The sequence below is a fragment of the Metarhizium album genome (assembly GCF_000804445.1).
Source record: "Metarhizium album ARSEF 1941 chromosome Unknown scaffold_40, whole genome shotgun sequence".
In the NCBI taxonomy this organism is placed as follows: Eukaryota; Fungi; Ascomycota; class Sordariomycetes; order Hypocreales; family Clavicipitaceae; genus Metarhizium; species Metarhizium album.
In genome coordinates this window covers 120,227-147,862 of record NW_024467614.1, presented here as the reverse complement: position 1 = coordinate 147,862, position 27,636 = coordinate 120,227, and the positions used below count along the sequence as shown (strand labels likewise).

Here is a 27,636-nt window from a genome sequence, read left to right as displayed (position 1 = left end):
TAGATAGATGACTTGCTGCAGTCACATTTTCCCTAGCACCCGGTGCTTTGAGGAAACATCCACGCCACCAACTACTCCATACAACTTTCGCTCTCGGCTTGTATGCGTCTTCGTTTTTCTTCACTCTCCCACTCGGCACTTGGTTGTTCTCTACCTCGCCCTCCGTTCCGGTACATGGACGGACCGAGTAACTTACGTACTCAGAAGTCTGGACTCGTCAGCTGCTTCAGTTCCGCGGCCAAAAATCACTCACGACATCCTCCAATGACGGCATGACTTTCTTTGGGATGCATCAGTTTTTTATCCCTCCAGCGCTCCGTATGCCAAGTGCTCCCATCATACACATCAACATGACTGGCTATAGGTACTTAGACCTAGGTACTCCGTACTCCATGACTGATGACAGTGCAGACACCGTCCGAACAAGCCCCGGACAATTCAGGCTGTGTCTGTTCAGGGGCACGCGGCCAAGATTCCATCGACTGCTGGTGCTGCAGCTTCCAAGGCCGCGTAATCGGGCGCGTTTGCACCAGTGGAACAAGCCCTCCGTTGTCCCAAACTCCCACCAGAGGCATCAAAATTCCTTATCGACCTTGATACCTCGCCCGCCATGCTTGATGCGCTTGGGGTAAATTCCACGAGCCCAACTCAGTTCCTCGACCATGCCGAGCCTAATGCCGGACACAATCTGGAACCATCCCGTGGTACTCCACCAAAGGCCTTGCTGGCTTTCTCCAACACCATGTGTCCGTCTCCAACCAAAACCCGGGCCAGGACATGACTGACCACACTGGCGAATTTGTCCGTCCTAGTACTGGTCTGTGCCACCGTCTTTTATGATAACTGATCTATTGCTCTAGAGCCCCATGGCGCACCCACTTCGTCGACCAGCCAGTCACCACTGTCGTTTCATTGTGGATGACTCTGAGAGCCTTCTCTCGAGACACACAGTTGCCAGGGCTGCTGATGACAGCGAGTTAGGAGTACTCCGTGGTACTTGATATCGGTCTGGGAAGCTCTTTGGGCTCGACTCGACTGATGTATGGGTGACAATGCCCGCGCCTCCTCTCTTCTGTCATGGACACTACGCTACTACATTCGCCTGATATGGCGGCCTTCTGCGGTTGCAATCACTTTTCGACTTTCCGACTTGGTGATTGACATCAGTACGTCCTGTTGGAGGACGTGTCACACGATATGGCACCAAGCTAGATATCACTCAGGATGATGGTTAAAAGCCTTGAATTAATCTACAAAAGAGAGAATTGTATGCGCCCTTTAAATAGGTGCGCTTGGCTCCACGCTTTAGGTGCGCATTAACTTTATCCCGTGCGCATGCGTGTCTATTAGCCCTAGGTGGGTATGCTAGGGCGCGTTAGGCATGCTGTGCCGTGCGATACACCCCCTAATTGAAGCTGCGTTTGAAGCTATTGCGAGTCTTAGACTATGCGAGCGTGCGCTTAACGGAGCGTTTAATTAAAGCTCTTGCACGCCTGCTAATGCCTCTAATTTGCCCTAATTCTATTGTTTTGTATAGTGTAGCTATACTGTTTTTTTAGGTGAATTAAAAGTAAGCGCTGTATACTTATTAGCCGGCTGCTCTTTATATTTATACGCGCTTTCTAAGAGCATTGCAAGCTCTCTTTTTCCTTCCTTCTGCAACTGCCTTTATACAATTATAAGCTTATATTTTAATTGTTGCTATTATTATTGTAATTATTATTATGCCTCTAAGATTAGGCAGGACTATTTACGCTAAGCGCTAGCAGTAAATACCAGCGAATTTAGATATATCTATGTCTACCTTATTTAAGGAGCAGCCTAGCAGTGCTGCTTCTACTCCTAATAGCAAGGAGGTTCTAGTAACGCCTTCTCTCTCTAAGCGTTATTGTCCCTTAAGGCCTGCTAGGCCTACAAGAGTGCAAAGAGTAAGTTGTGCTTAGAAGCGTTGTTCTGTAAGTCCTACGCGCTAACTGTTAGACTAAATCTCTAGAGCTAGATGTGCTGCGTAATGTGCTCTATAAGGGCTGCATTTGCGCGGCTATTGCAAGCAAAGGCAATAAAGGTCGCTGCTTTAAGGTAACTACTAGTTGCTCTAAATAATGCTGCTTGTGCAAGGCAGGCAATTATACTTGCCGGCCTTAGTAAGCTTAATTTCGCTCCTCTAATTAGCTAATTGCTAATTATATATATAGTCACGCTATATTAGTTCCTATTGCTAAGCAGATGCTGTTAGTGCTAGGTGTAGACAGCAAGGTAAGCTCCTAACGCTCTATTACCTCTGATTCTACGCTTAATTTTAATACTCTAAGCTGTAGATATATAATAGGTGCTGTTAAGCACTTTAATTGCAGCTTAACCTTCTTATAGAGTCTAACTCTATATATAAAGAGTCTACACTTAGTGTTAGAGCTAATAATGCCGCTAGGGGCTTATTAGCAGCTAGAGGAAAGAAAGCTTATGTAAGAGCTTTGCTTAACTAGGTTATAGACTTAGTTGTTAAGAAGTAAGCTTTGCTTTTGTTGTTCTATTGCATATATATTTTAATATAAGCAGCAGCTTGCTTTTTGCCTGCAAGTGTTTTTAGCGTTTAGCGTTTTAGCGTTACCTTATACAATTTTATTTGCCTTCTAAGCGCGCTTTGCTTAGAAGGGGTAGGCGCTTATGTATCTAAGAGGCAATTAATTTAATGCCCCCCCTTAGCTGTACTCTTGTTCGCGTAATTATAACGTTACAAGAGTTAGCCTTAGCTGCTTAGATCGACTAAATTAAGCAGGCCTCTAAAGTGTTTAAAATGCTGCCTGTTTAACGCCTTTATAAATCTATTAGCAGGCATCTTAGCTGTAGGGTAAATATATAACTTTATATAACTTTAAAGCTTTCTTTTTTATATTTCTATTTTAACTATATATTATAAATATTAATATAGCGCAGATGTATATTAATTTGCTTGCTTAAATTAAGCATAAGACAAATTGTCTGCTAATTATTGTATTAAATGTTATAATTCTCTCCTAGGTTAAAATAAATATTGCGAAAAAAGCGCTTTAAAGCTATAATCTCCTTTGCTACTTATTGTAAAGCAAGTAGTTCAGCCTTTATTATAGATGTAGTTACTGTATTTTAGCGCGTAGCTTTCTAGATAACTAGACCTCTAAATAACATAATAATATATCTCTATAATAACCTTTATGTGCTTAAATTATCTGCATATAAAGCATTACTTACAACTTCTAGCGCTTTAATTTCCCCTATACTGCTGTAATAAAGAGCGACTTTACTTGTTAAGGCTAAGTATTAAATAGCTTAGTCTACTGCCTTTTAATGCTTAGAGCCTAGGTTTGTTAGGAATTGTAAAAGCTTAGAAGCAGCATAAGCGACGTCTAGTCTAATTATAATTGCTGTGTATAACAGAGAGCTGACCTTTTCCTAGTAGGCTTTAATTTCTTGCTTAGTTGCCTTACTAACGCGCTATATAAGTTCTATTGTAGAGATTAGTATAGTAGGAAAAGTAGCTTTCTGTGCTTAACTAAACTTTTAACTAATCTTTTCTATGTAAGCCTTGTAATAAAGGAAAATTTTGCAGTGTAGTCTGTCCTTAATAATCTAGATGCCTAGGAAGAAGCTTAGTTTGCCTTTCTCTTCTAGATTGTATGCTTGCTTTAAGCACTAGACTATATAATCTGCTGCTTGCCTTACTTCTCTTCCCTTGTAAAAGGCAAGTATAATATTGTCTACAAAAAATATTAGATAGACGTTCTAAGCTTTATTAAAGAAGATATATAGCTCTTCTTTGCTTAGATTAAGCCTAGCTCTCTTAAGAGTTATACTTAGCTCTTTAAACTATAAGCTTAGTAAGTCTTATAGCCTATATAAGGCTTTAAGTAATTAAACGCACTTCCCTAGTATTTTGTAACTATTAGAGAGCTTACATATTACTAGTATTATATACTTGCTACGCTTTGCATATAGAAAGGCATTCTTAACATTAAATTGCAGTAATTCTATATTATACCTAGCAGCTAGCGCTATTATAATTTAAAATGCATACACTATAAGCGTTACTATATAAGTTTGTTTAATTATAGAGCAGTCCTGCAAATCGCTGTATATATAGATACATGCTTTGCATTTATTAAGATAACCTCTCTTATTAAACTTATAGGTATAAACCTACTTAAGAGGCAGCAGCCTAAACTAAACATTTGTACGCTTAATTTCCTTCTAGGTGCCTTTATTGCGCAGTGTAGTAACCTCTGCAGACATTACTTCCTTCTATTAAGCTTTTAATAAGTAGTTTTGCATCTTCTTCTAGGATCTAGGCGCTTTAACTAGATTAGTTAAGTAAACCTTCTCTAGATTAAGCTGTTGTTAAAGCTAAGCTCTATTTTCCTTGTTGTATATTGCATTAATTACTGCGTAAACTGTTACAAAGCTTTATGTAGCTTTTGCATCTATATTCTACTAATTAGGCAGAATATTCTCTAGCAGCTGCTACAAATATTACATTAAATGCATGTTAGGATGTCTTCTACGCAAGGCACTCTAATCTTAGCGCTTCTTTCTAGCTTGCCTTACGCTACAGCGCCTTATTAGCTAGCCTTACGCTATAGTATAGAGCTTCTATGCTTTATAAGCTCTCTATTCTGTAGTTATTAACAGCAGACGCCTCTATTAAGACCTAGGCTCTCTGCTGCATATCCAAGCGAGTAGCTAACTTATTTAGCGCTTAGTAAGCCTCTAGCGCTAATATACTCTACTTTTATTGCGCGTTAGTTAGCAAGATTACTTAAGTCTTATCCCCAGTCTAGGCTAGTGTTTGTATCTAAGAAGGTTGTAACTTAATGCTTAGTTAAGCTTATAGCATACTAGTTAGCTGCTTAGGCCTGCTACTAGTATTATTGTCTATATTAAATATATAATTAGGCGTTTAACGTAGAGTAGAAAGTTCTATATGTATTTCTAGCTCTACTACGCTTAGTTCTTTATCTTTAGGGATTGTCTAAGCTTCTACCCCTAAAGTAGAATGCGCATTAAGTTCTACTATAGTATTATCTTCTGTAAAGAAAAGTAAGTAGTTTACTTCTTTGTCTAGTTTGTTATTAATTTAAAGGGCTGTAAATTAAGCTTCTAATTCTATTACAGAAAGCTTAACTACGCTTTCTATGCATACATTATAAAAGATAAACTTATTAAACGTTATATTTCTTGTTATTATAACTCTATTAAGGCAAGGAATCTATATTTAGTATATATTAAAGGCAGAGTATTTAACTAGATACTTAATATAGCCTCTAGGGCTTGTTTTATAGTACTATCTATTACAGCCTGCCTTACAATCTCTTTTAAGCAGATATATACAGCAGCTATATGCATAGACTCTATCCTAATTAGGTCTTAAGTCTACTGTATACTCTCTTATTAGTAATTAAGCGTTGTCACAGAACTAAGTGTCTAGAGTTTGCTGTAGTAATTTCCAACTAGTAGTTTAGCAAGAGCTTATATTATAAAGATATGCTGCAGCTTGTATGCTCTCTAACTATAGGTTTATAGGTAGGCCTGCGCTTGTGAGCATCTTAATCAAGCATAGCGTGATTAATTAGCCTGCTCTTTTAATGCTGCTGTTAGATTTATGCATATAAAGAGGAGAGTTTTCAAGCTTAATCCCTTGCATGCATGCCTAGCGTTAGAATATAGATTTGCCTGCTTGCTAAATTACAGCACTCTTATTGTTCTATATAAACTTGCATATTAACAGCCTAAATTGCTGTATAACCTAGCGCTTATAGTAAAAAAGTGTATTAAATACTGTTTCCTATGCTTTATTAGGGAGCAGATGTACTTATATTATCTTAGAGTATTTATCCTTAAATACTAGGAGCTAATTTATGCTATTATAACTAGGTAAGTAATCTTAGAGGTCCTAATGCACGCGCTAAAATAAACGTAGCAATGCGTGTTCTCTAGAGCGCCTAGATATAACTTAGTGTGCAAGCACTTAAGCGCAGACGTCACAGTCTTTACGCTTAATTCCCTTTATACGCACGTTCCTAGCATTTAAGTAGAGCTTCTTAAGCGCAGCTTTACTAAGATAGCCGGCTTATAGATGCTACAATTTAGAGGTATCTTCTCTTAGCTTTAGAGAGTCCTTGCTAGGCCTCTAGCGCTAAGAGCTTTATGTATATATATTCTAAGTATAACTGCTTGCAGCAATAATAGTAGGAGGGCTTAAGATTACAGTATTTCCTTAAGAGTTCTTTATATAGTTATTAAGGGGCTTATATTTAAGGAAGGTTAGGCTGAACTTCCTAACAAGCTAAGCTAGCACTACGCTTCTTTCTAATAGTCTATAGCGTAGTATATAATTGCAACTGTTAAGCTAAGCTCCCTTCTTATATAGAAGATCTGCTAAGACAATATTAACGTAGAAGTCCTTAATAACAGCTATATTGCTAAGAGTAAGGTCTGCTGTTTTAGCGCTATTATTACTATATAGAATCTTCCTAAGCATATATATGCCTCTTCTAACAATTAGATAGCCTATTGCTCCTGCCTCTATATATTCTCCTATTGTCTCTCTAAATAAGCCTAGCTTAAGCAGATTAATATTATTAATAAAATATATAGCACTATAGTTGTCTAATAGTGTGCTTAAGAAGAGCAGATGTTTAGCTTGTCTAAGCGCTATATAAATTCTAAAGTATTGCCTATAAAATTAGGTAATCTAGAGATCTATAATAGCGCTATTAAATCCCTTATTAGAAGGGTGTAGTTTCTTATTAAAGCTCTAGTTGTTTTGTAAGCTTAGTTCTATGCCTTCTGCTAATAGCTTTAAGCGTAAGTCCTTTTATTTATTGCTGTTATAGTAGTTCTTTATCTATATAATCTCTTTCTTAGTTAGGCGTATATAAAGTTTAAGACTCTAGTCTTCTGTAAGTATATAGCGTAGTCTTCTGTATTTCTAAGCGCTCTAGAGATAGAGGAGAGATAAATCCTTAGGCATACAAAAGCACCTCTTCTTCTTAGTGTTGTTTTAAGCGTTATTCTAATTATTACTGCTATTGCCTTAAGTATTATTATTAGCATTATTCTTATTATCTTTATAATCTAAGTATTCGCCTAAAGTAGTATAAATGCCCTTAGCTTTTAACTTGCTATACTTATTCTAAGCAAGGTAGCTATTAAATATATTACTAAAATCCCTAAGCATATAAGTCTCTAGTATTTTAATACTCTTGTTGTTTCTTATTATATTAATTAGAGTTTTAGCCTAGCTAGAATTATAGTAAGATCTAGCTGCCTTAAGGAAATTATAGATAGTAATAATACCCTAGATCTTAGCGATCTTTTCTATAGTAGCATAAGTAAAGGCCTTACTTTATTAGAGATACTAATTCTTAGGATTCTAATTTGCGCGTTAAGCATCTTTAAGGACTGCTCTATAAGCTCTATAAGCTTCTATATAAATGCTTAAATTGTTTAAAGCAAGCTGCGCCTTTAGCGCCTTAACTAGCTGCCTAAGAGTAAATTTAGGATTTATTCTCTCTAGCTTAACTATAGTTGCCTAATATACGCTTAGTTTAATTAAAACAGCAAACTAAGTATATACATAGGTTGCGCTCTTCTCTTTATGTAGCTAGTTAGCACGCTAATACTTATAGTCCTTTTGCATTTAGTTATATGCCTTAGTAACTATATAAGTTAAATTAGAGTAATAATATGCTTTATAAAGAACCTTAGCCTTTGCTATTATTAAGCGCTTAGACTTAAGGAAACTATTAGACTCCTACTCTAGTTAATTAGAGTCTATATAGTTCTAAATCTTCTATATTCTATAATAACTATATATTACATTATACTAATTCTTCTAATTTATAGAGAAACAAAGAAGCTTTGCTAGCGCTAAAATAGCGCCTGCTAGTGCAGTTAGCTTAGTAGATTAGCTTATAGTTAGCTTAGAACAAAAATAATAAGCATATAATATACATAAAGAATACTTAATGTGCTAGTAGAAGTTGCAGGAGTTAATTAACACCTCCTAGGCTTATAACTATTACACAATAGCAGTAGCACTAAGCTAGATATTACTTAGATAATAGTTAAAAGCCTTAAATTAATCTACAAAAGAGAGAATTATATACGCCCTTTAAATAGGTGCGCTTAGCTCCACGCTTTAGGTGCGCATTAACTTTATCCCGTGCGCGTGCGTGTCTATTAGCCCTAGGTGGGTATGCTAGGGCGCGTTGGGCATGCCGTGCCGTGCGACAGGACGGAGGGTTCGGCTCCACACCGGTGAGACCCCCTGCCCGAACGCCAAGATTTCAGACTTGGAATCCCTGCCTTCTGGTTCTTGCTGAGCCGCTTATATCACGAACCTACAGGCTACAGCTTACGAGCTCATTATAGGCTTCTTAGAAACTCATAAGGAGCCAGTGGAGCTTCCCCAGAACTAGGCCGAATAGTCTCCCAAGGGTCAAGAGCCTGGCTGTGCATAATTTTGATATTAACCTTCTCACCAAGGCTCGCGGGTATTTGGCCGAATTTATCATTTTAAATGGCGACAGAGCTTGTGTAGTGGCCGACCTCACGGGGGCCGACCATTTACTACTGGCAGTAGGTTCTACGGATCACTCCGTGATCACCCCCCCCTCTACAGATGCATCTCGTTTCTACTATTAAGTTGACGGCGCACAGCGTCTGGAATGAACCAGTTGACGCTCTGGCAAGGTTATTTCTTCTACTCTCGCCTGTTCTGGAATCCAACCTCGTGGGCAGGCATGGCTGTCGTCCACCCCTGCCCTTGAAGAGTCCACATATGTGACATATCACGCTGCATGTGGTGCAAGTGTCATTGCTCATGCTGGATGTACAGTATCGATTTCGCCCTGGGTGTTTTGAACCTTTAAAACACTGCCGTGCCCTGATGTCCGAGCCGGACGAGGCGACTCCCCCGAATACACGACATGTTTTTTGCTTTAGTATGTACCGCCACAAGGCGGCAGCCCTGGCATCTATTAACAACGGCTTTTTTCCTCTTACAGAAATGCGTGCTATGCATACCCCTGCGTCGTTTGACGCCATGTCACACAGACTCACAACAGGTTTACCCTTGGCTTCTCCGGCCTAGGGACAGAGAAGGTACGTAGCACGGTTGAGTCTCCCGATGTGATTTTGCCCGTTTCTCCTCCCTGGCCTACATGACGACTGTTTCGCTTCGCTGCTCTGAGGCATGAGCCATGCACCCTGCAACCAGCGGTCAGCTGTTCTGCCCTATCCGTGGATTATTCCTTACGTGGGGGCTACTACGACGATATTTTGGTCTTTGACCCCGGATTCCTGATGGTGTAATGATCTTGGGCGTGCAATGAATTGGTACACGCAGAGCTCCGGCGCCCTATCAACAGCCAACAGCCACTCACGTATCTACAAGTCCGTAGATCTAGATACTGGGGCATGAGAATTGGCAACGTACTACCGTATGCTGTTGTTTAACCGCGAAGCAGGGCTGACGAACGGAATTCCAATTGCAGCATTCTGTAGATCGATGAACACCTCCTCTCACCACGCGGCAAAGTTTCAACGCGGCTCGGTCGACAAAATCATGTTTAACATGTCTTTCGACGGCTCGTGTCATGTGTACCGAGAACTCTGTACAAGGTGACAGCTCTTTCACATGATGCTCACAGTTCTATCATATGGAGGGGGGCATATTTCTCCTTCTCCTCCACAAGCATAGTTATCATAAAGCACAGTGAACCTTGCCCTGGCAGACAAAGGGATATACTACTACGGAGTACAGGTCTAGAGGTATGTATGTCATGTACAAGATTAGTAGACGCAGCCTTTCCCTAACTTTAAATCCCAGCCGCCCAGAGACCCCCCTTTACGTCAAGACACTTCCTCCCAAACATTTCCTTGCCGACGCCAGCCTTATTGTTCAGCTTTGTGCAGTGAATAATGGATGGTCATCCCTGCTGGAGCCTTTTTGTATGAGTGACATTAACAGAATTCCAAATAGCGACCTTGCCTCCCAAGATACATCATAGATGGAGGACACGAACCGGACGAGTCACATTCAACTCGGGTTGTCTTCTACTTTCCCCAGAGCTCCACCCTCGTGCCGTTGCGTCTCGATAAACGAACCACACCCGTTCTGGGGCAGGCACGTTGGAACGGTCCAAAAAGTTGTTGCGGGCCACGTCCTTTCCAACATGTCATATATCATCATCCTTGTCCTGGACAGCAGCCAAAATGTGTTGTCGCCACCACGTTCCCATACGTATGTATGTACGGAGTATGCAGCTCGGGTGATGCGTCACCGCTGGGTGTCGCTTCTTACGGAGCACTACGGTACCTTTGCCGCTCTTACCACATGGAAATGACCTTGCTTTAGTGCCTGTATGATTTTCCCTTTCCAGCACGTGTTGACGAGTCGTCTTTCATCTCTGAGCTTGGCAGACTGTTCCAGTACGCCTTGCAAGGGTTGGTGGTGGCATAGGTGCTGCGCGTATGAGTACATACAGGTGTATGGGGCAGGGGCCCTCTCCTTTGATCTAAAAACACAGATTGTGCCTAACGGTTCTTGCAGCCACAAACTGCTGGTGAGAGGGTAAGAGATCGAGCTGTACAGGGTAAAAAAAAGGAGGGTGGGGGAGAGTGCCGTGGAAAGGACTTGCCGAAGAAATTTGTTGCACAATATTGGTCCCAGCTAGCCCGCGCGGATCCCCCTTCTGGAACATCTTTACTCCTGAAAGGCTGAAAAGCGGCTTGGTCCAGTTCCTTGACGCAGTCCTTGAGCATGACGAGCAACTGGAGAAGGCTGAGCCAGAGCGTTTACTTGGCTTGCGGCGAGTCACGACTCACGACTGGTCTGGTGTATCTTGCGAGTAACGTCTCGATGCGGCGTCGTTGGCTGGTGCCTCGTCCCTTGCCCAGGCATGTCAAAAATGTTGAGGGCCTGGGCATCTGAAATCAAGCGGGCTCGCGTGCCGCACTTCCAGATCCGTCTCATGGCGTCGTGAACGGCAATATCTTGGAGCCGTAAGAAGTGGTACAATGGGGGTTATGCCCCTATTGTCAGGTTGAAGGCATCCAGAGAGCGTATCCGAGGCTGGACTTGGCCGTGTCCTCAAGGCAATGAATGTTGCCATGTAGTCTCGGCTTGAATGGAAGCCAGACAAGGTGTCGACACTGCCAGCGGAGTCGATGCCACGCCCAATTTTCATCGTCGGAGCTACCACGTCCAGGATTGGAAGCCAATCCCGAGCGATGCTTCCAAAGGCGCGAACAGCTCATTATTCATCCACAGAGCACAGAGCACGGGATAACAAGATCAGCCATGCGCCTTGGTACGCAGCTTACTCGACGTCGGAGAGGACAGAGGACAGACGTGTCCCAATGACGAAACAAGGTCCATACCGCCGACCGGGACCCTCTGCTTCTCTACGGACTACGTCAACGGATGCATGTACTCCGTACGTGTACGTGGGCAACGTTCATCCTGAGTCCCGAGTCCTGACAGTGGTCCCATACATCATCGGCCCTGTCTGCACATGCCGTGCGACACGAGCTCTTGGAATCCTCCCTTTCCATGGCGGCACTCCCCCCTCATCAGCAACGTGATTTGATTTGTAGAGGTGCGCATGTCGTGCAATGCCGCATGCTCGTCGTCCCGAGAGGAAGTCTCTCCGGTCCCGATCAGTCCTGCGCGGGCCGCCCTTCCCACGGGCGACGAGGCCCCCCTTGCGACTTGTTGGCGAGAAAGCTCTCGTCGGGCAGTCAAGACTCGAAGCCCAGTGAGCCGGCCGCGCGCTGGCTGGTGAGAACTGCGGCCGATGCTCGATGTGCGGAGCCCCTGGGATGATATCCTGGAGGCGTGGTCTGTGGCCGACCCGACCCGTCCCGGACCCGGACCCGGTCCTCGTCCTCTCGGACAATGACTTGCCTGACTTCCCCGAGACGCCTGCATGAGCGCGATGCGAATCTGGCGCTGCCGTCGTTGTTTGATCACCGGCAGGGGCACCATTGCCGGCGGTGTCTCTCTCTGGGACTTGGGACTCTGGCAAGCCTCCTCCAACACCCCGACACACGGGCGCACATGGGCAGGATACATCTTTGCCCTATTCCGTACTGCGCCGGGATGTGTGGCTGCCCTCGTCTCTCCCGATGGATGCGTCGCGAGTCTGCGTGGACGGACCCGGCCACATGTCGGCGTGGGACTCGATTTGTCGCGGCGTAATCTGCACCAAGCCATCGTGGCTAGACCGACTATTGATTTGATCGACGACGACAGGAACACGACCCCAGACGAGTCGCGATATGTGCTTGCAAACGTCAGAAAAGTAAAATGAAACCGAGCAACCTAGCTATCCAAGTCTAGTTTAATATCAGGGGTATCGATTCCAACCATGCCAAACGCCAGCAAACTGCACAATCACGCCCCGTCGTCGGTCCCATGATATACTTCTCGCCGGCAGAGTGATCCAAAGCCACCGGGTCAGTTTCCAGCGGCGAGAGCCATCGTGACCGCCGGGCTCAGAGCGATTCTGAGCCCGCAGCTCACAGCCCATGGCGAGTCACACACTCCTCCCCATGTGTCTCCAAGCAATCCAACGCACAAACCCTGGTCCCGCACTTTAAACACCTGACGCGTCCCCAATACCCGCAAACCTCGCAAAACACCCTCCTCGGATATCTGTCGTCCACGGCCCCCAACGTCTCGAGATACGACAACGGCGGGTGCGCTAACAATCTGCGCAGTTCCGAGTCGGACGGCATCTCTGGCACGCGAGACACGAGCAGCGGGTCGTCATCGCCGGGGTGCGGTGCGGGCGGCGCTTTGAACGGCGGCGGCAAGACAGGAGGCAAGTCGTCTGCCATGACAACGTCGTCATCGTGCGTAGAATTCTTGGGCGTAGACGTCGCGGTGTCCCTCTTGCCGGCCGCGGGCCGTTTGCTCGCGTTGGAAGATGGTTGGGCCTCGAGGGCTTGTAGAGCGAGGTAGTCGTCGAGGTGGTTCGCAAATGTCTTTTGGGATTGCATTACTTTTCGGACGTTGGGGGTGAACTTGGTTTGCGCTTCATCTTGTCAGTCTCCCCCCCTCTCACGTGGCCACCCAGTGGGCCGAGTCGCTCAGACGTACTTCGGCCGCCCTTCGCGGGCAGGGGGATTGTGTTATCCTTTGAGCCGTCCCTTTCCAGGGCCTCGACTTCCTTCCGCATCTTGGTCTCTTGTCTGGCCGTCAAATCACCCAGACTTGGCCCTCCACCGGTCGGATTGCGCGCGCGTTTCCTGTTGGCAGGCTGCATGCCCGCGGATCCGGGGCCCATGGCCGTGTCCGGCACGTAGGCCCATCCCGGCGCGGATGTTGTTTTCGCGCTGGCGAGCTCGATGACGCCAAAGTTGTTCATGCTCCCGTGCCTGGCTGGGCCTGGCGCCAAGTGTCGGGCTGGAAGGAAAGAGATGGAACTGTAGCGGGGGAAAAACAAAGAAGATGGATCGGGGAAAAAAAAAAAAAGAGGCCCCCTATCTTCCCTATCTCGTCCCTACGAGAGACCGGACCATTCAGTGTTAAACGGAAGGTGCGTGGCGTGCACGCCTGCCAGGCGCCCTTTCCTTTCCACAGACAGCTCCGTCCGAGCCCGCCAAAACGTCGGGACATGGGATAACCCGCCACACTCAAAGCTCTCCTTCTCCATCGCAGCCCACCCAATCACGCGGCGCCAATTCAGCCCGCCTCCGACCGTCCAACCGTCCAACGCCTGCTTGCTTTGCTTGCCGAAGCAGGCTCAGCGAAGCACAGGACCTCACTGCCAGCCTCTCCGCCGCCCGATGCCATCCCGTCTCGCCCAGCCCTCGCCACCCACGACGACTCCGCAAGATCCAAACCTCCCACCATGTCTGGAGCTTCAAGAATCCTCCTGGCCGGCACGACGCGAGCCCTGGGCGCGCCTCGCGCCTTCAGCACGTCCGCGAGACGGATGGCCGACGCGGCGCCTCTCCCGCCCAAGAAGCCCGTGGGAGCTTTCCGCGCAGGGTGAGTCCTCCCGCCTCGGGGACCTGCAGCCTGCGGCGCGCATCCATCATGGTTTGCGGCCGGGCTCTTTGCAGCGGAAGCTGACTGGCACAGACTCCTCGGCTTCCTGGGCGGATGTGTCCTCTCCGGCGGCGCCGTCTACAACTATCTCGTCCAAGAGTTCAAGGCCGCCAACGACATGCTCTCCGAGGACATTTACGTTTGTCACGCCCCTTCCCCAGCTCCTCTCACTTGCATCCGCGCTGTCGACGTGTCGCGGTGACCCCGCGCCGCCTCGGGGCTTCGCATTGCAAGCCATGTCGCTGACTTGTTGCAGAACCTCGAAGCTTCCGTCACCCGCTTGACAAACTATGTAAATTCTCTGGAGCAAAGAACACAGGACAAGAAATAAAAAGGAACAGCTCCGTCGTGGCTCCATGTGCAGCTGGGATGTCGACAAAGAAAGAGGAGAGAAAACAAACATGTCGTCGCTGCCCCGGGTTACTGCTGGGCCGTCTCATGTAGCGCCAGTTGCTAGGCATCGGTGCGCTTGTAACATCACAGTTGATATGCATATCCAAGTTTAACATGTCCAAAGACACGGAGTTCATGTGCAAGCAAGGGATTGTGACGACGTTGAGCAAATGCCAAACACTATGATTTCAATCCGGCAGCGTCCGTAAACATGACAGAAACTCCAAAGCCTTGATACTCAAGCTGAAGCTTTCAAAACCCACCCCGGATATCATAAAGGGCCCCCCCTTCGTTTTTAAACCAGTACATTGCTCGTCAAATTTACAGCTCATCGTGATCCTCGGATTCCTTGTCCTCGGCCTTTTCTTCCTTCTTGTCCTTCTTGTCCCTCTTGTCCTTCTTGTCCTCCTTGTCCTCCTTGTCCTCCTTGTCCTCCTTGTCCTCCTTGTCCTCCTCCTCTGCCTTCTCGGAAGCGGCGGGGGCAGCCTCCTCAGTGTCCTCCTTGATGGAGGCGGCAGCCTTGTACTTGCCGTTCTCCTTGATGAATTCCATCAGGTCCTTAACAGTGCGGGGGCCGTTGTAGGTGATGGGGGCATCCAGCACGCCAGCGGCGTAGAGCATGATGGTAGGGAAGCCGGCGATCTCTTCAGGAACGTCATTTGCGGTGGCATCGATCTTGGCAATGGCAACTTTGTCATGGTCTGGCGACTCACGGTAGGCCTCGGCGAGTTCCTCATAGAGGGGGGCTAGAGCCTTGCAATGACCACACCAAGGGGCGACGAACGCAACAAGGGTGTCCTTGTCTTTATTGCCCACGACCTCTTTGAAATTCAAGGCGACAAGTTTGACAACAGGGCCGTCCTGATCCTCGGGGATGGGCTCAGACTTGATACTGGGCTCAATCTTGCCGGCTGTGCAGTCATCAACAAACTTGGCCAAGTCGTCATGGACAATCTTTTTGTCCTGGTCGTAAGGGAACTTGAACTTCTTAACAGTGTCGTGGATGGCAAAGGCAGGGAACTTGTCGGTCTTGAGGTTGAGGTTCGCAGCGTGAGCGCCGAAAGCCTTGGCGTCGATGGTGGCAAAGTTGATCTTGCCCCTGTACTTCTCGGCGATGGGCTTGAGCTCGTCGGAGAGACTCTCGCGCTCCTCTTGGGTCTCAGCGAAGATGTAGGCGAGGGGAATACCGGCCGACATATAGTCAGCGTAAGTCTCTTGGCCAACCTCTCCAATGAGACGGGTGCCGGCGGTCTTGACAAACTTCTCGATATCCTCAGCCTCAAACTTCTCCGTGTGGATGTTCTTGCCCTCGTCAAAGGACTTGTACACAACAAGGGAGGGGACTTTGACTCCCTCGGCCTTGGCAAGAGCGGCATCGTCTGTGTAGCCGAATGTGTACTTGGCACGGAGCTTCTTGGCGACACTGGTGTAGGTCTCCAACAAGGCCTTGTCATCAGTATCAATGTAGGCGACAACAACCACGTCGCCGGTCGTCTTGAACTCCTCGAGGGTATCCGCGGTCAGGTGAGAGACGGTAGGCATCGACTGCTTGATCATGTAGGAGGTGATATCAGGCGCCTTGCGCTGGCCCTCGTAGGGAGTGACATCGTCGAGGCTGTGGAAAACCAGAACAGTGGGATAGCCCTGGACATCGTACTTCTGGCAGAGGTCGGCCTCCTTAGTGCAGTCAACCTTGCCGAGCTTGATGTCCTTGCCCGACTCCCGCAAATTGGTGGCAGCCTTCTCGAACTCGGGACCGAGGGCTTTGCAGTGTCCACACCAAGGAGCAACGACTAGAGCGAGGCTCGCGTTAGCACATGAAGGTTATTTGGGGGCGCAAGAGCCAGGGAGTTGCCACGCTGGAGAGTCTGGAGAGACTGGCCCTCTGGCCAAACGGACCATCAATGGAGGGCAAGGAATCAACTTACACTCCACCATACTCAGGGGGTTGCCCTTGACGAAGTCGTTGAAGGTCTCCCCGCTCAGCTCGGTAACATCGGACTTGTCATCAGCAGCAGAAGCCAGGGAGGCAAAGGCGGCCAACAGGCCATAAGCGACACGCTTGTACTGCATAATGTGTGAGTGGTGACGAAGGCGGGCTGGAAGTATACTACACAGGCCTGGATGTGAATGAATGAGCAAAAGCGAAAGAAAAATAAAACGGCGGTTTTTCCCGAGGGCCCAGGATCAGCAAGCCACGATGGATTGAGAAGAGGCTGATGGGATGGGGGTTGTGGGCGATGGAAGGGGAGGAATCAAGAAGCTGTCGGAGGATGATGGGATTGAGGTTTTGTATCTTCAACCCAGGCAGGACACTGGACCTGAGAAGAGGCGGCTCGAGTCCAATTGAACAAGTGTCCCTTTTCCCCAAGGGACCACAGCTGTGCTCGCTGCTTACTTAGCTAGTCCATACAGCCTTGAACCGCTCCAAAGCACATGCATGAGTGGGGCCACTTCAATGTTGACACTAGGAGCTTACACCTATTACGGAGCAGCAGAGTACGCACATGTACATGTACATGTACCAGACTCAGAGTCTGTGTCCTCCGTGATGCCAGTCGAACCTCTGCTGCTGCTGCGGCTGCGGCAGCACCTCAGCCCTCCCCAGCCAGCGAGTTACGAGTTACCCCGTATTGTGTGTTTGCCACTGTTTGTTCCACTGCGGGGCACGGCCAGGGCTCGGCGTACCTGAGAAGTATGCATGTCAGTTTCTACTCCAGGTACGTACGTACGGAGTACTCAAGTAGGTACTCAAATAGGTACCTAGGTACTTAAGCTCTCAAGTACTCCGTAACGTGTCCTGATTCATGGCTCAAACTTGCGATTAATAATGATTCAAGCCCACCGCACCCGCACCGCACGGTCAACCGACCTCCACGCCAGCCAGCTATCCGTCACCATGCCGATTTATCATCATTGACTGACAGACGCTTTGTCGTCAGCTCAGCGTTTCTTGATGCCTCATCCTGTATGCCTCACGTCCTCTGTGCCATGTGCTTGGACTGACTTATTGGCTCAGCCTCTTGTGTGCATGAACAGGGCATCCAGGTGCATTCCACATTCCACCATTTGAAACCGGTGCGTCCAGTTGGTTGACGCCATCCAAGGATTTCGCTTTGCCCCAGCTTCAATGGCCCTCGGGCTGCTATCCACGCTTGTACGTGCGCCTCTTCGATTTTCCTTGCCCTACAAGCAGCGCCTCGAAAAGTTACCACTTCGATACTGTCTCTGTTGCCCCGATCGCCCACGTTGGAATGCCGTCGCTGCTCTGCTCCACCGGGCGAGAGTCGCCCTCGAAACTGTCCAGCTAACTGTTGATGGACCTTTGGCCCGAGCTTGTCTTATGTCTTGTTGCCCCACACCTACGGGACGTACCATGCATGATGGCGGTACGGAGTATCGCCTGCGGTGACACCGACCCACGAGCAGCAGAACGAGACTGCCGGAGAGAACAGGTGGCCACAATCCCAAGGGCTCTACGCGCTCCGCTAGCAGGTTCGACGTCAACCTACCCGGGCCTCGCGGGGTAAAGCGGCCGCTGTTTTGCATGTTCACCTGCCATCTCACTATATAGCCTTGCCAAGCGGCCAAGCAGGCAAAAGTTTAGCTGGCACACCTGCTCATGGCTAAACCTAGGTGCCTTGCTAGGCAATATGTGCCGGTGCAGCATCCAGCCCATTATGGCTGCAACGCCCAAGGGGTTTTTTTTCCCTTTCTTCTCTTCTAGTTAAGGACGGGCCTCACAGGCGTCTGCACGTGAGCATTACTAGTATTAACTACATACTTGAGGGGAAGAGGGAAGAGGGAAGAGAGAAGGTTCCTCACTTATACTCTGTGTCCCCGACGTGCATCCGAAGAGTATCCCACAGGGCGCCGCCGGGCTTGCTCTACAACAGCAAGTAGCCTTTATACCACTAAGGGTCAAAAATCCAAGGTGAGAAAGATAAAACTCCCATTTTAAAAATCACACTCTCGTCTTGAAACCTCGTTTCCAATAAATTCGCAGTGAAACCTGTAGAGTTGAGACAGGCCGCCCGCCATACTTGTACTAAAAACGAACAGTAGGGCGCGGCAGCAGGGCTGACGGCAAAAAAGCGGGTCATGACAGGTCCAAACCCCTCCGAGCAGAGCAGTTCACAGTTCACAAAACCAAGGCCCTAACCCTGCACGAGCCTTGGCATCCAGTGGCTTGCGCACGCACCAATAGGGTGTAAGAGGCACGACGAGGCCGCTCGTTCCTCATTTGCGCACTGTCTTCGCTCTGGACTATGGAGTCTGGACTCTGGACGGCAGCAAGTTCAACCACAAGGGCATGCAGATGGGATACTTCAACAAGGCCAGGCGGCTCGCAGTGTACAGATGCTTCTACAGAGGGGCGAAGCGACACGGTAGGATTGGATATTGGATGGCGAGTCTGCAGGGAGAGCCAGAATCGCCTCCATTCCAAGTACCATGACTCCACGAGCAGTAGCCACGCCGCCTCCTCTAGCAACGTGCCGACACGTCTTGTCCGCGGAACAGCTGGTGCTCGTGGCCCACGGTACGCTGGTGTATTGTGCTTGCTGCTGCCTGCTCATGCTCAGGATGAGCCTGCCCACCTGGGCCTTGTGTAAACGGCACACGGCCTCCCCATGGATGGCTCGCAAAGGTGACGGGCTGTGCTGGAGTTGATTGCGGATACATGGGCGGACCAGCATGGAGGCTATCCCCTAGCAAATTGGGCGGCCGGCCAGTTGCTTCTCAGCTGTTGATCACGGGCTTGCCTGATGTATGCGATGCAGGCTGCAGACGCTCAACGTGATTTGTTGCCTTATATTCATATGCATTGATTTCAACAGCTACACTCACTATTGAGCCAGTCTTCACTGCGCTTACAACGATGAAATGTACAACAAGCGGCTTCCTTTACCAGATGTAGTGGCTTATGTGCTCTGCGAAACCTCCAACAACTTCTCAAAATTGGGCGTGCCGAGGCCAGTGACAGGGTTCCATCCCTAGTCAGACATTAGCAAAAAAGCCCAGAAAAACGGGCAAGGACGTTTGAGGAAACTCACCTCGACAGCCTGAAATCCCTGTCCATTGATGTTCCGGCAACCATTATTGGAACCGTGAGTGATGGACGTCAACGCGGAAGCAGCACGGCTATACAGCCACGGGTTCAAGAACCCCAGAGGCTTCTTGCCGCTTAGCAAGCGATCGCTGTTTAACAACTGCACAATGCTGGCAAACACGGGGGAGGCGGCACTCGTCCCTCCGACACGGACAAAGGCTCCGCTCACGACAATAGGAAAGTTGGTGGCGAGAGCAGAAACATCGGGGTACGCACGGCCAGAGCTGTTGAAATAAGGAGTCTGACTCTGGTGCGTCTGGTCATTCCTCAGCCAGCCGTTCACGGCATCCGCCTGGTAGCTGGGTTGAGGGAAAAGCTCGGAGAAGCCGCCCCCGGAGCCAGACCAGGCGTTTTCAGGCCCCGTGCCATCTGTGCCGCCAACGGTGGTTACCCAAGGGCAGGCGGCTGGGAATGCGGTTTCGAATTTCCCTCCCGGGCAGCTGCTGCCGACGCCAGTGTCTCCCGAGGCGACGAGGACGGAGACGCCGCGGGCGCCAAGCTTGGAGAACAAGTCGCAGCATTTGTTGGCGTAGTCGTTTGGTACCGTGTATTCGATGTCGCCGTAGGAAATCGAAATGGTGTTGGGGAGGTCTTCATCAGACAAGCCCAAGAGATACTGGAGGAATTCAAGGTACGGCTCGTTGTCGGACACGTTGCCGTTGGTGGGGGGTGAACCGCCAGTGCTGTAGAACACGTTGGGAATCTTCTCGGTGATGGCTCGGGCATACTGGACATCTAGATTGGCTTCAATGCCAGGGTTATTCTCTTGGCAACTGCCGTTGTTGACGGAAACACAGGAGAAGCTCTGGTCTGTGTTGTTCTGCGTGGCTTCGCGCTTCATGAATGTAGCCAAGTCAGACTGGCTTGCGAACTGGCGAATGAAGCCAGCGATTCCCATGCGGCCGTTGGAGTACGCCTTGGCACTGCCGTAGCTGTACAGTTGCGACAGACAGGATGGGTTGCTAGTTCCGCATGACGCTTGGGTATTTGTAGCGTCGCCAAGGGATGTTTGCGTGAGACGACTGGATGTCATGCCGAAGTATGTCGTGGGCTGGACGACGTCAATGTGCTGCTTGAGGTTGTCTGGCAGGCTGTATTGGAGCGTTCTCATGATGACCTCTCCAGAACGTTGGGAAACTGTAGAATGTGAGTGTCGATTCATCAATTTGTCTGTGTCTCACTGAGGGACAAGGGGGGCATACCGAATGGGCTATATTCAGCATGAAGCAGCTTTTCAACGTCGGCAACACTGGCGTGGACGAGGATGTTATCGCCTGTGCCATCTAGCTCTGCGGCGTCACCCAGACCTGCGTCCTTGAGCCATTCCTGGACTGTCTGGACAGATTCAGGCGTGGGCGCTAAGAACTTGTCTGCCTCGTCCTTGGCGAGGTGTTTCCCGTACAGCTTGTTGCCAGGAGTGGCAATCTGAGATGAGTTAGCAAGGAAATTTCCCTCTCGGGGGCAACGTCAAGGTTCCTTGCTTCTCCCCCCTCTCAACATACCTTCATAGCCAAGTCCTGGAACTCTGAAATGCGCGGCTGCGCTAAATGAATACGCAATTTCATCCTGGCACTGGTCTTGTCGACGTTGACATCATGCTGGGTCCATCCTTGAGGGGCGTTGGAAAGCTTCTGGACAATACTGGCTTGCGAAGCCGGCATTGCGAGGGTAGATGAGGACAAAGCCGCAAGGGCCCATAGTGCTCGAAATAGAGGCATTGACATGTTGCCATGAACACTTGTGCCAGTTCACAAGACGCTGCCCAGGTCAAAGCGGGCTCCGATAAAGTTGAGATGTGAGAATGCTGAATATATAATGTTCAGACTGGTTCCAGATCCCAACAAGCGAGTCCCCCCAGAGACGGTGAGCGACTTATTATTTATGTCTCATTGATTGTCTGTCCGCCGAGTCAACCAGTGCAAGAGTCTCTCTCTCACTTGTCTCACCCATCAGTTTCCCCACAGGATGCAACAAAGAACCTTGCATTACCCCTAATCAGGAAGCTGGATCAATCCGGCTCTACGATCGGTATCATTTGCGACGAGGCACCTATATGTCGGTTCATGTTGAACTGCGACCTGACGCTAGGTCTGCCGGCATATTGCTACCACTGACAAATGCATTCCGGGCCGGCGGGGATGACCGGCAAAATATAGGTTATCGAGGCACAGAATCCGATATGGCCTAAATTGCTCGGTAATCGTCCTTCCGTTGAAAGGCTTCACAAAGCTTCGCGCCACTTGGGCGTATTCAATGACTTGGTACGCCGTACAATGGCAAGCTTTGAGTGACCATCTGTGTCGCGCCGTGATAGGCACTGACTGACTGGCCTTCCTTGTGTGACCCGGACGGTGTCGCGGAAGACCAGACGCTTCATCTTCCTACCAGATCGGGTCAAGTCGCGATGTTGTTCCGCTTCCATGGCAACGCTCGTCACTCGCATGAGACCCTCAACGGGTGTGGTTGAGCGAATGAGTAGAATGTAGAAGTTCGATCCTCGCATCCGTTCTCCACGTCCCTTATCGCAGTGGACTTTCCATTCTTGGAAGGACGCTTCGTTATTGCGTCGGCAGTGGCAGTGTCGGCATTGATGGTAAAGCCAATTGCCCCGGGCCGCAGGATGGATGCATTGCATGGGGCACGATATTCGCCTTTTGCCCAGCCGTGCATGTACCCCATAGTAGCACGGTAAATGTTCTGGTGCTCTGCTGCACAGCATCAATCCCCATGATTCAAGCTCGTGTCTCCCCGTCTCCCACCCCTGATATAGACATAGTTGACATTGGCGCATGCGAGTTGCCGGACTTCCGACATTCATTCCGGCCCCGACATGTCAGGCCTGCTCGGACCGAACACAGCCGACACTGGTAGGGAGTCGTAGACGTTTACTCGCGATGCATCGGCAGTTCTTTCGTTGGGGGTATGATGCTGTACAATTGACATTGTTCCGTGGAAAACGGAAATGCTGGCTGGCTGTAGAGTCCATAGCCGGCGGGGTGACGGCGGGGCCAAAGGCGAGAAGATTGGTTGGGATGAGATGCCGTGCGCACCTTCCCAATTTAGAATCAATCTTCCTTCGCGTCCCGCCGCCGTTGATGGCGCGAAAGAAATGACACCCAGCCCGTGGCTAGAACGCGCATAAACACCCTCCTCTGCTACGACTTCATGATATGCTCTCAAGGTGTGATTCTATTCCGTACGAGAATGCAAAAACGCACTCATCCGCATCTGTCAAACGGCTGTCCCCCAGCCCACGGCCAATTCCAAAACGCGGGGAACCCCTTCACACTTCTCTCAATTGCGTCGGCTCCTCCTCGTCGGAACCAATAGCACTTTCTCGATGGCGGCAGAGGTCAGGTTAATGGTTTATGGCCGATCTTGGCTGGGTGACTCAATGTGCTTGAAATAGTCTGTGGCCCAGCCGTTTGGGAAGCAGGCAATCAGTCTTTTCCACTTCCATCGTGGTTGGAACCGTCGACTCGTTGCAGCTACTGTGGAAAGAATGTCTGTCTTGTGTACAGCACGGAAATTTGCCGTCATACCAGATGGCCGGCGCAGAACCTATGTGCCTACTACCTCCAATAAGTCCGACTTTTACTACATCAAATGCCGAATAGCAGCCAAAGAAAATCTGTCTAAAGTCCCATGTCGCTCAAATGTCTATCTGTCCGGTATTCTTCTACTCTACATCCATTTGCTTACACCATCACTCGAGGTGAGGTTTCGAAGCCTGCCGGTGATTATTTGGACTCATCCCAAGTGGGCTTCATCTTCCATCGCTGGTTCTCAGTGCCCTCTGCGAAAGGAACGCCGAGCTCGAATAGTTTGGTAACAACAGCTGAGAAGTCCTTGAAGAACAAGTCGTTATCCTTGGCATACTTTTCGGTCCAGGGCTTGAACTTTTTGTCCTGAACGAGGACCATGTCGGTGGGAAGCATCATGAGAGTCTTGGTAGTCTTGTCCTCGTACTGCGCCGAACCTGTCAGCAGATCCCTCACAAAAAAACGCGAGACACCTAGAGAGACATCTCCGTCACATACCTGCTTGGGACCGTTCCACTTTTTCCACTGCCACTTCTCCTCGAGTAGCAGACGATAGTAATCGTTGGTTAGGATAGTGGGAGAGAAAGTCCACGGACCAGTGAATCCGGATCGATCGGTGTGGCAGCGACCAAGAGCGTGAGCACCAGAAAGGGCAACAATCTCCTGATCGTTGAATCCCATGCGGTAGAAGATGTTGCGGAGATGGTCAGCACCCTGGGTCGCATCGGGGAGACGACCGTCAGGAGTGCAAGCAGCGATGTCACGGTCAGAACGGCCAGGGCGGTAGGGAATATAGGGGCCCTGCATCTCCTGGATGGCGCAAACACCACCGAGGATCCAGAGGTCAGAGTAGCTTATCCAGGGGAATTTGGCTAGCGAGGAAGTCAGCCCTCAGTCTGATCTTGGATCAAGAGCCACAGGATTAAGGTGCACAGAGGCTATTGAATCAGTGCGGATTTTTTTCTGTCCCATTTGCTTACCCTTGACAGGCTCTAAGAAGTTACGGGCGGCAAGAAGACCAGCATTTGCACCATGGTCTGACTCGGGGGCAAACCGCATCGTGGCACCATTACTACCACCAGTGCCAGTTTCCTTATCAAAGGTGCCGCTGGCGTGCCAAGCGAGACGCAGCAGCACAGGACCGAAGCTACCGTCGTCATAGTCGTCCCTTTCCTCCAGGCGGCCGGCAATCTCGTCATAGACTTTCTGGTAATCGTCCTTGGTGGGATTGACGATATTGCTAGAGGCGGCGGAAGGAGAGCCAGAAGCAGTGTAGTACCAGGTTCCGAGACCGCCGGCAACAGCACCAGTCAGGTACCACAACGTGGAAGGGCCCTTCTGAGGAGCAGGGTCAGAGGAGTACCACCTGCGACCCTGCTGGCGGAAAGCCTGGCGAGGAGCAACGGCAAAGGCGTTACGGGCGGCGGTTCGGGTTGCCACGCGGGCGAACTGGCGAGTAGCGGAAGCCATCTTGGGAATGTCAGCACGGAACATGTCCTTTGGACGAAAAAAGAAACCAGTGTGCAATGATGAGCGGCACAATCCAAGGTGCGGGTTTTGCTTACCTTTGCCAATCACGATGAGCATGAAAGGGTTGTTTGGGAAATGAAAGAAAAAAAAGAAGCGAATGGAATTGCAACGCAAAGTGTGAAGAAGAAACCCACGTTGCCGGGGCCGAGGGTGACAAAGGACAAAAGGCCAGGCCACTGCCGATTCCGTTTGAAACAAGTTTAAAGACGACGACCGTCAAAGCAATCTTGAAGGGGTTCTTTGGAAATTGAAGCACTCTCAGTGGTGGGCTCGCTCGCGTGCGTGCAGAGCAGAGTGGATTATCACCCTCTTTCTCTCCACAGGCGGATGAGCTGATATCAAGGTTCGCAAATCCACCGTGGACGGAGCAAGGGTACTGGTCGAGGCTTTTAAATTGCTCGCATCGCCTCTGTTTGGATCTTGAAGTCCTGGCGCCAGACGGGCTAAACTAAAACTATCGGGGGCGACGGGCCGACAGGCTTGCGACTGATTGACGACGCTTTCTATTCGACCAGGTCTCACGGTTCCAAATCTATCCTTGCAGGCACGTGTGAATGCCAACCCCCATCGGCAACAACCAATAACAAACATAGCCGAAAACCGGGCAGCTCTACTCCGTACCTGATATCTGGTGGGTGTTGGTGAGGCACACGGTTCTCGTGTTAGTCAATTGCCGCGGTGTTTGTGACCCGAATCAGAAGGAGCGCGGCGCACAGATACACTTGCAAATTTCGAGCAAACGCCGTCTGAGTCAAAAAAAATAAAATAAAATAAATGCGACGATACGGTCACTCCACAGCCAGCCTGTGAGGTCCACAAATTCCGTCATGGTCCAAGTTAAACAGGCATTCCCCCGAGTTGCTAGCCAGGTTGCACGCTGGCTTCCCAACGCTCTGCCGCTGAAAACAAGCCTGGCCTTCTCTCGTTGTAGTGTTGGACAGTAGCGGACAGCCCGTGGCAGAAGAAAGAAACGTCGCTAGACCCGGCTTTTGGCCATTCATAAACAACCGAAATTCTCCTTGTCCATGGACAACACATTCTGTTGTTTGCTTTCAAGGGGTTGACACAAGTAAGAGAGGGTCCTGAACAGCCAATCAAACATCAAATCGACAACTCAGTGCGAGCCAACGTTCAGATCGGGTCGAAACGGGGGTTGGATAGCCAATCATATCACAAGACCTTGCCACCACCACCCCCCCAACCAAATTACGACGACGAGTCCACGGCTCTATGAGACTTTGAAACTTGCATTCCGCATAACCAAAGCTCCAACTCCAGCCAGTCCTCCCACAGCAGCCAAATAGGCCGCAATAAACATCCCGATCCTAGGTTCCTCAAAACTTCATTTCCAAATCCAGTCGGTCTTCTTGCAAAGCTGATTAGCCTGCAATCAACGCGCCAATAACTGCGGCCGATCCTCTGGCCAGACGGCCCGAGATGACCAACCCGGGCATGTCACTCAAGTACCCAAACATGAGACACTATCACTAAGAGTTGCGCACCCAAGCGTGAATTCTGTCAGCCCTTTCCCTCCTCGCTTGCGGGGAATCTTCTGTACATGATGGTCCGCGAGCACCTTGGCCACGGCTTTGTCGTTGACGGAGGACACGGAAACATCTCTGCTAGAGACCTAGGAGTGAAATCCTCCTCGAGTAGGCTGGATATTGCTGTTGGCGCATCTGGAGGAATCCACATCATCGAGAGAGCCGGTGTCGATGTCTTGGTCTTGGGCCGAATTTGGTAGCACAATGCTCGGAACAGCAACTGCACCGTTTGTCGGCTTCGCCGTTTGCCACAACGCGCCGAGCTGGCTCGTCACATTCTGCATGGCCACATTCCCGCGCTTGTCCGAGAACAATACTGCCGTATTTTCACGCAGCGACTCCATGTTATCGGGGACTCGCAGGAAGGAGTATCCTTGGTTACGCCTTGCGGTGCGTGCGGTCCGCTGTCGTGATATGGTCTTTCGATGCAGGCGTCTATAGGATTCGTTTGTGGGGTTTCCTCGCTTGGGTCTGGTGTCTTTCTTGTGGCGGGTTTCGGTGCTGGAGGACGGCATCACATCCTCCATCTGGTCCCGATCGTTGGATGCATCGCCAGTCGGCTGACGGGTGTTATCAAACTGAACAGTCTCAACGTCGTCTCCCATCTCGCACCCCGCTTTGTAAGACGGAGGAGATTCTGTCTTGTTAGCGGCGACCCATGGCCCGGTAACTGTCGGAGGTCTGGACATGGTCGTCAATACTTGCTTCTTGGATGGGTGTGTCAGAGCATTCAATTCGAGCTTTTAACGTTCCTATCAGGTTGACTCTAGTCAAGGGAGGAAACGCGTTCGACGTGTGTTATAAAGGCGTGGTCAAGCGATGTGATGTGCGCGCATGGTGGGCAGCTTGGTTGCCGTGACGTCGTTGGAGAAACAGTAAGTAGGTCCGAAAGCGCGACCAGGGATGCTCCAATACTCAAATACTGATTCCTTGGCCTCTGGAGCCAGATGAACTCGGCCTGTTCTCTTCGTGCAGGACTGCCTGCTCATTCTCTGTTGAAAAGGCCCGCGGCTTGATCCCCAGGATTTCTCACACGACGACCGGTCCAGCCAAGGCCAGCCCAACACACTTGCCGCAGGACTCGAGATGACCAGAGCCAGGTGTGAATTCGTGCTCAAGCTGTTCGGCCTTGAGCTCGCGAGCGTGCTGCCATGGTTCAACAGCCTTTGTCTGCGATATCAATGACCGGCCACGTTCGGAACACATCCTGTGCTCACGACTCGACCTCCGTCACACGCATCACTTATAAACGTCATCAGCTACAACATGAGCAGGACAAACTCAATCATGTCCGCGAGGCTCACTCTCTTCCGGGTATCATGTGTGCCCTACCTTGCGCCCTGTCCCCATTCGCAGCCGTATCTGACGCTCCGGTCGACAAATCCACGATGGCTCGCACGGCCAGCTGTGCAAACTCGCACC

The 27,636-nt window shown here is 49.5% G+C and overlaps 6 protein-coding genes across 6 annotated transcripts; 1 reads left to right on the top strand and 5 right to left on the bottom strand.

The window, feature by feature from the left end:
• Positions 1–12,496: 12,496 nt before the first annotated feature.
• On the bottom strand, positions 12,497–13,409 carry MAM_08006 (Speract/scavenger receptor; the record flags this gene model as incomplete). Its single annotated transcript, XM_040826804.1, has 3 exons — positions 12,497–12,743; positions 12,773–13,076; positions 13,142–13,409. The coding sequence occupies 3 exons, from the start codon at positions 13,407–13,409 to the stop codon at positions 12,497–12,499; spliced, it is 819 nt and encodes a 272-aa protein (XP_040675232.1).
• Positions 13,410–13,895: 486 nt separating this feature from the next.
• MAM_08005 (uncharacterized protein) lies at positions 13,896–14,297 on the top strand (the record flags this gene model as incomplete). The annotated part of the gene is made up of 2 exons (XM_040826803.1): positions 13,896–14,035; positions 14,129–14,297. The coding sequence occupies 2 exons, from the start codon at positions 13,896–13,898 to the stop codon at positions 14,295–14,297; spliced, it is 309 nt and encodes a 102-aa protein (XP_040675231.1).
• Positions 14,298–14,809: 512 nt separating this feature from the next.
• Positions 14,810–16,561, bottom strand: MAM_08004 (protein disulfide isomerase; the record flags this gene model as incomplete). Its single annotated transcript, XM_040826802.1, has 2 exons — positions 14,810–16,281; positions 16,417–16,561. 2 exons carry the CDS (start codon positions 16,559–16,561, stop codon positions 14,810–14,812), a joined length of 1,617 nt encoding a protein of 538 aa, XP_040675230.1.
• Positions 16,562–19,410: 2,849 nt separating this feature from the next.
• Positions 19,411–21,259, bottom strand: MAM_08003 (tripeptidyl-peptidase 1 precursor; the record flags this gene model as incomplete). The annotated part of the gene is made up of 4 exons (XM_040826801.1): positions 19,411–19,482; positions 19,543–20,735; positions 20,801–21,023; positions 21,101–21,259. 4 exons carry the CDS (start codon positions 21,257–21,259, stop codon positions 19,411–19,413), a joined length of 1,647 nt encoding a protein of 548 aa, XP_040675229.1.
• A 2,079-nt stretch (positions 21,260–23,338) lies between these two features.
• On the bottom strand, positions 23,339–24,610 carry MAM_08002 (cytochrome c peroxidase precursor; the record flags this gene model as incomplete). Its single annotated transcript, XM_040826800.1, has 3 exons — positions 23,339–23,566; positions 23,639–24,012; positions 24,121–24,610. 3 exons carry the CDS (start codon positions 24,608–24,610, stop codon positions 23,339–23,341), a joined length of 1,092 nt encoding a protein of 363 aa, XP_040675228.1.
• A 1,690-nt stretch (positions 24,611–26,300) lies between these two features.
• On the bottom strand, positions 26,301–26,903 carry MAM_08001 (uncharacterized protein; the record flags this gene model as incomplete). The annotated part of the gene is made up of 1 exon (XM_040826799.1): positions 26,301–26,903. One exon carries the CDS (start codon positions 26,901–26,903, stop codon positions 26,301–26,303), a length of 603 nt encoding a protein of 200 aa, XP_040675227.1.
• Between the last annotated feature and the right edge of the window lie 733 nt (positions 26,904–27,636).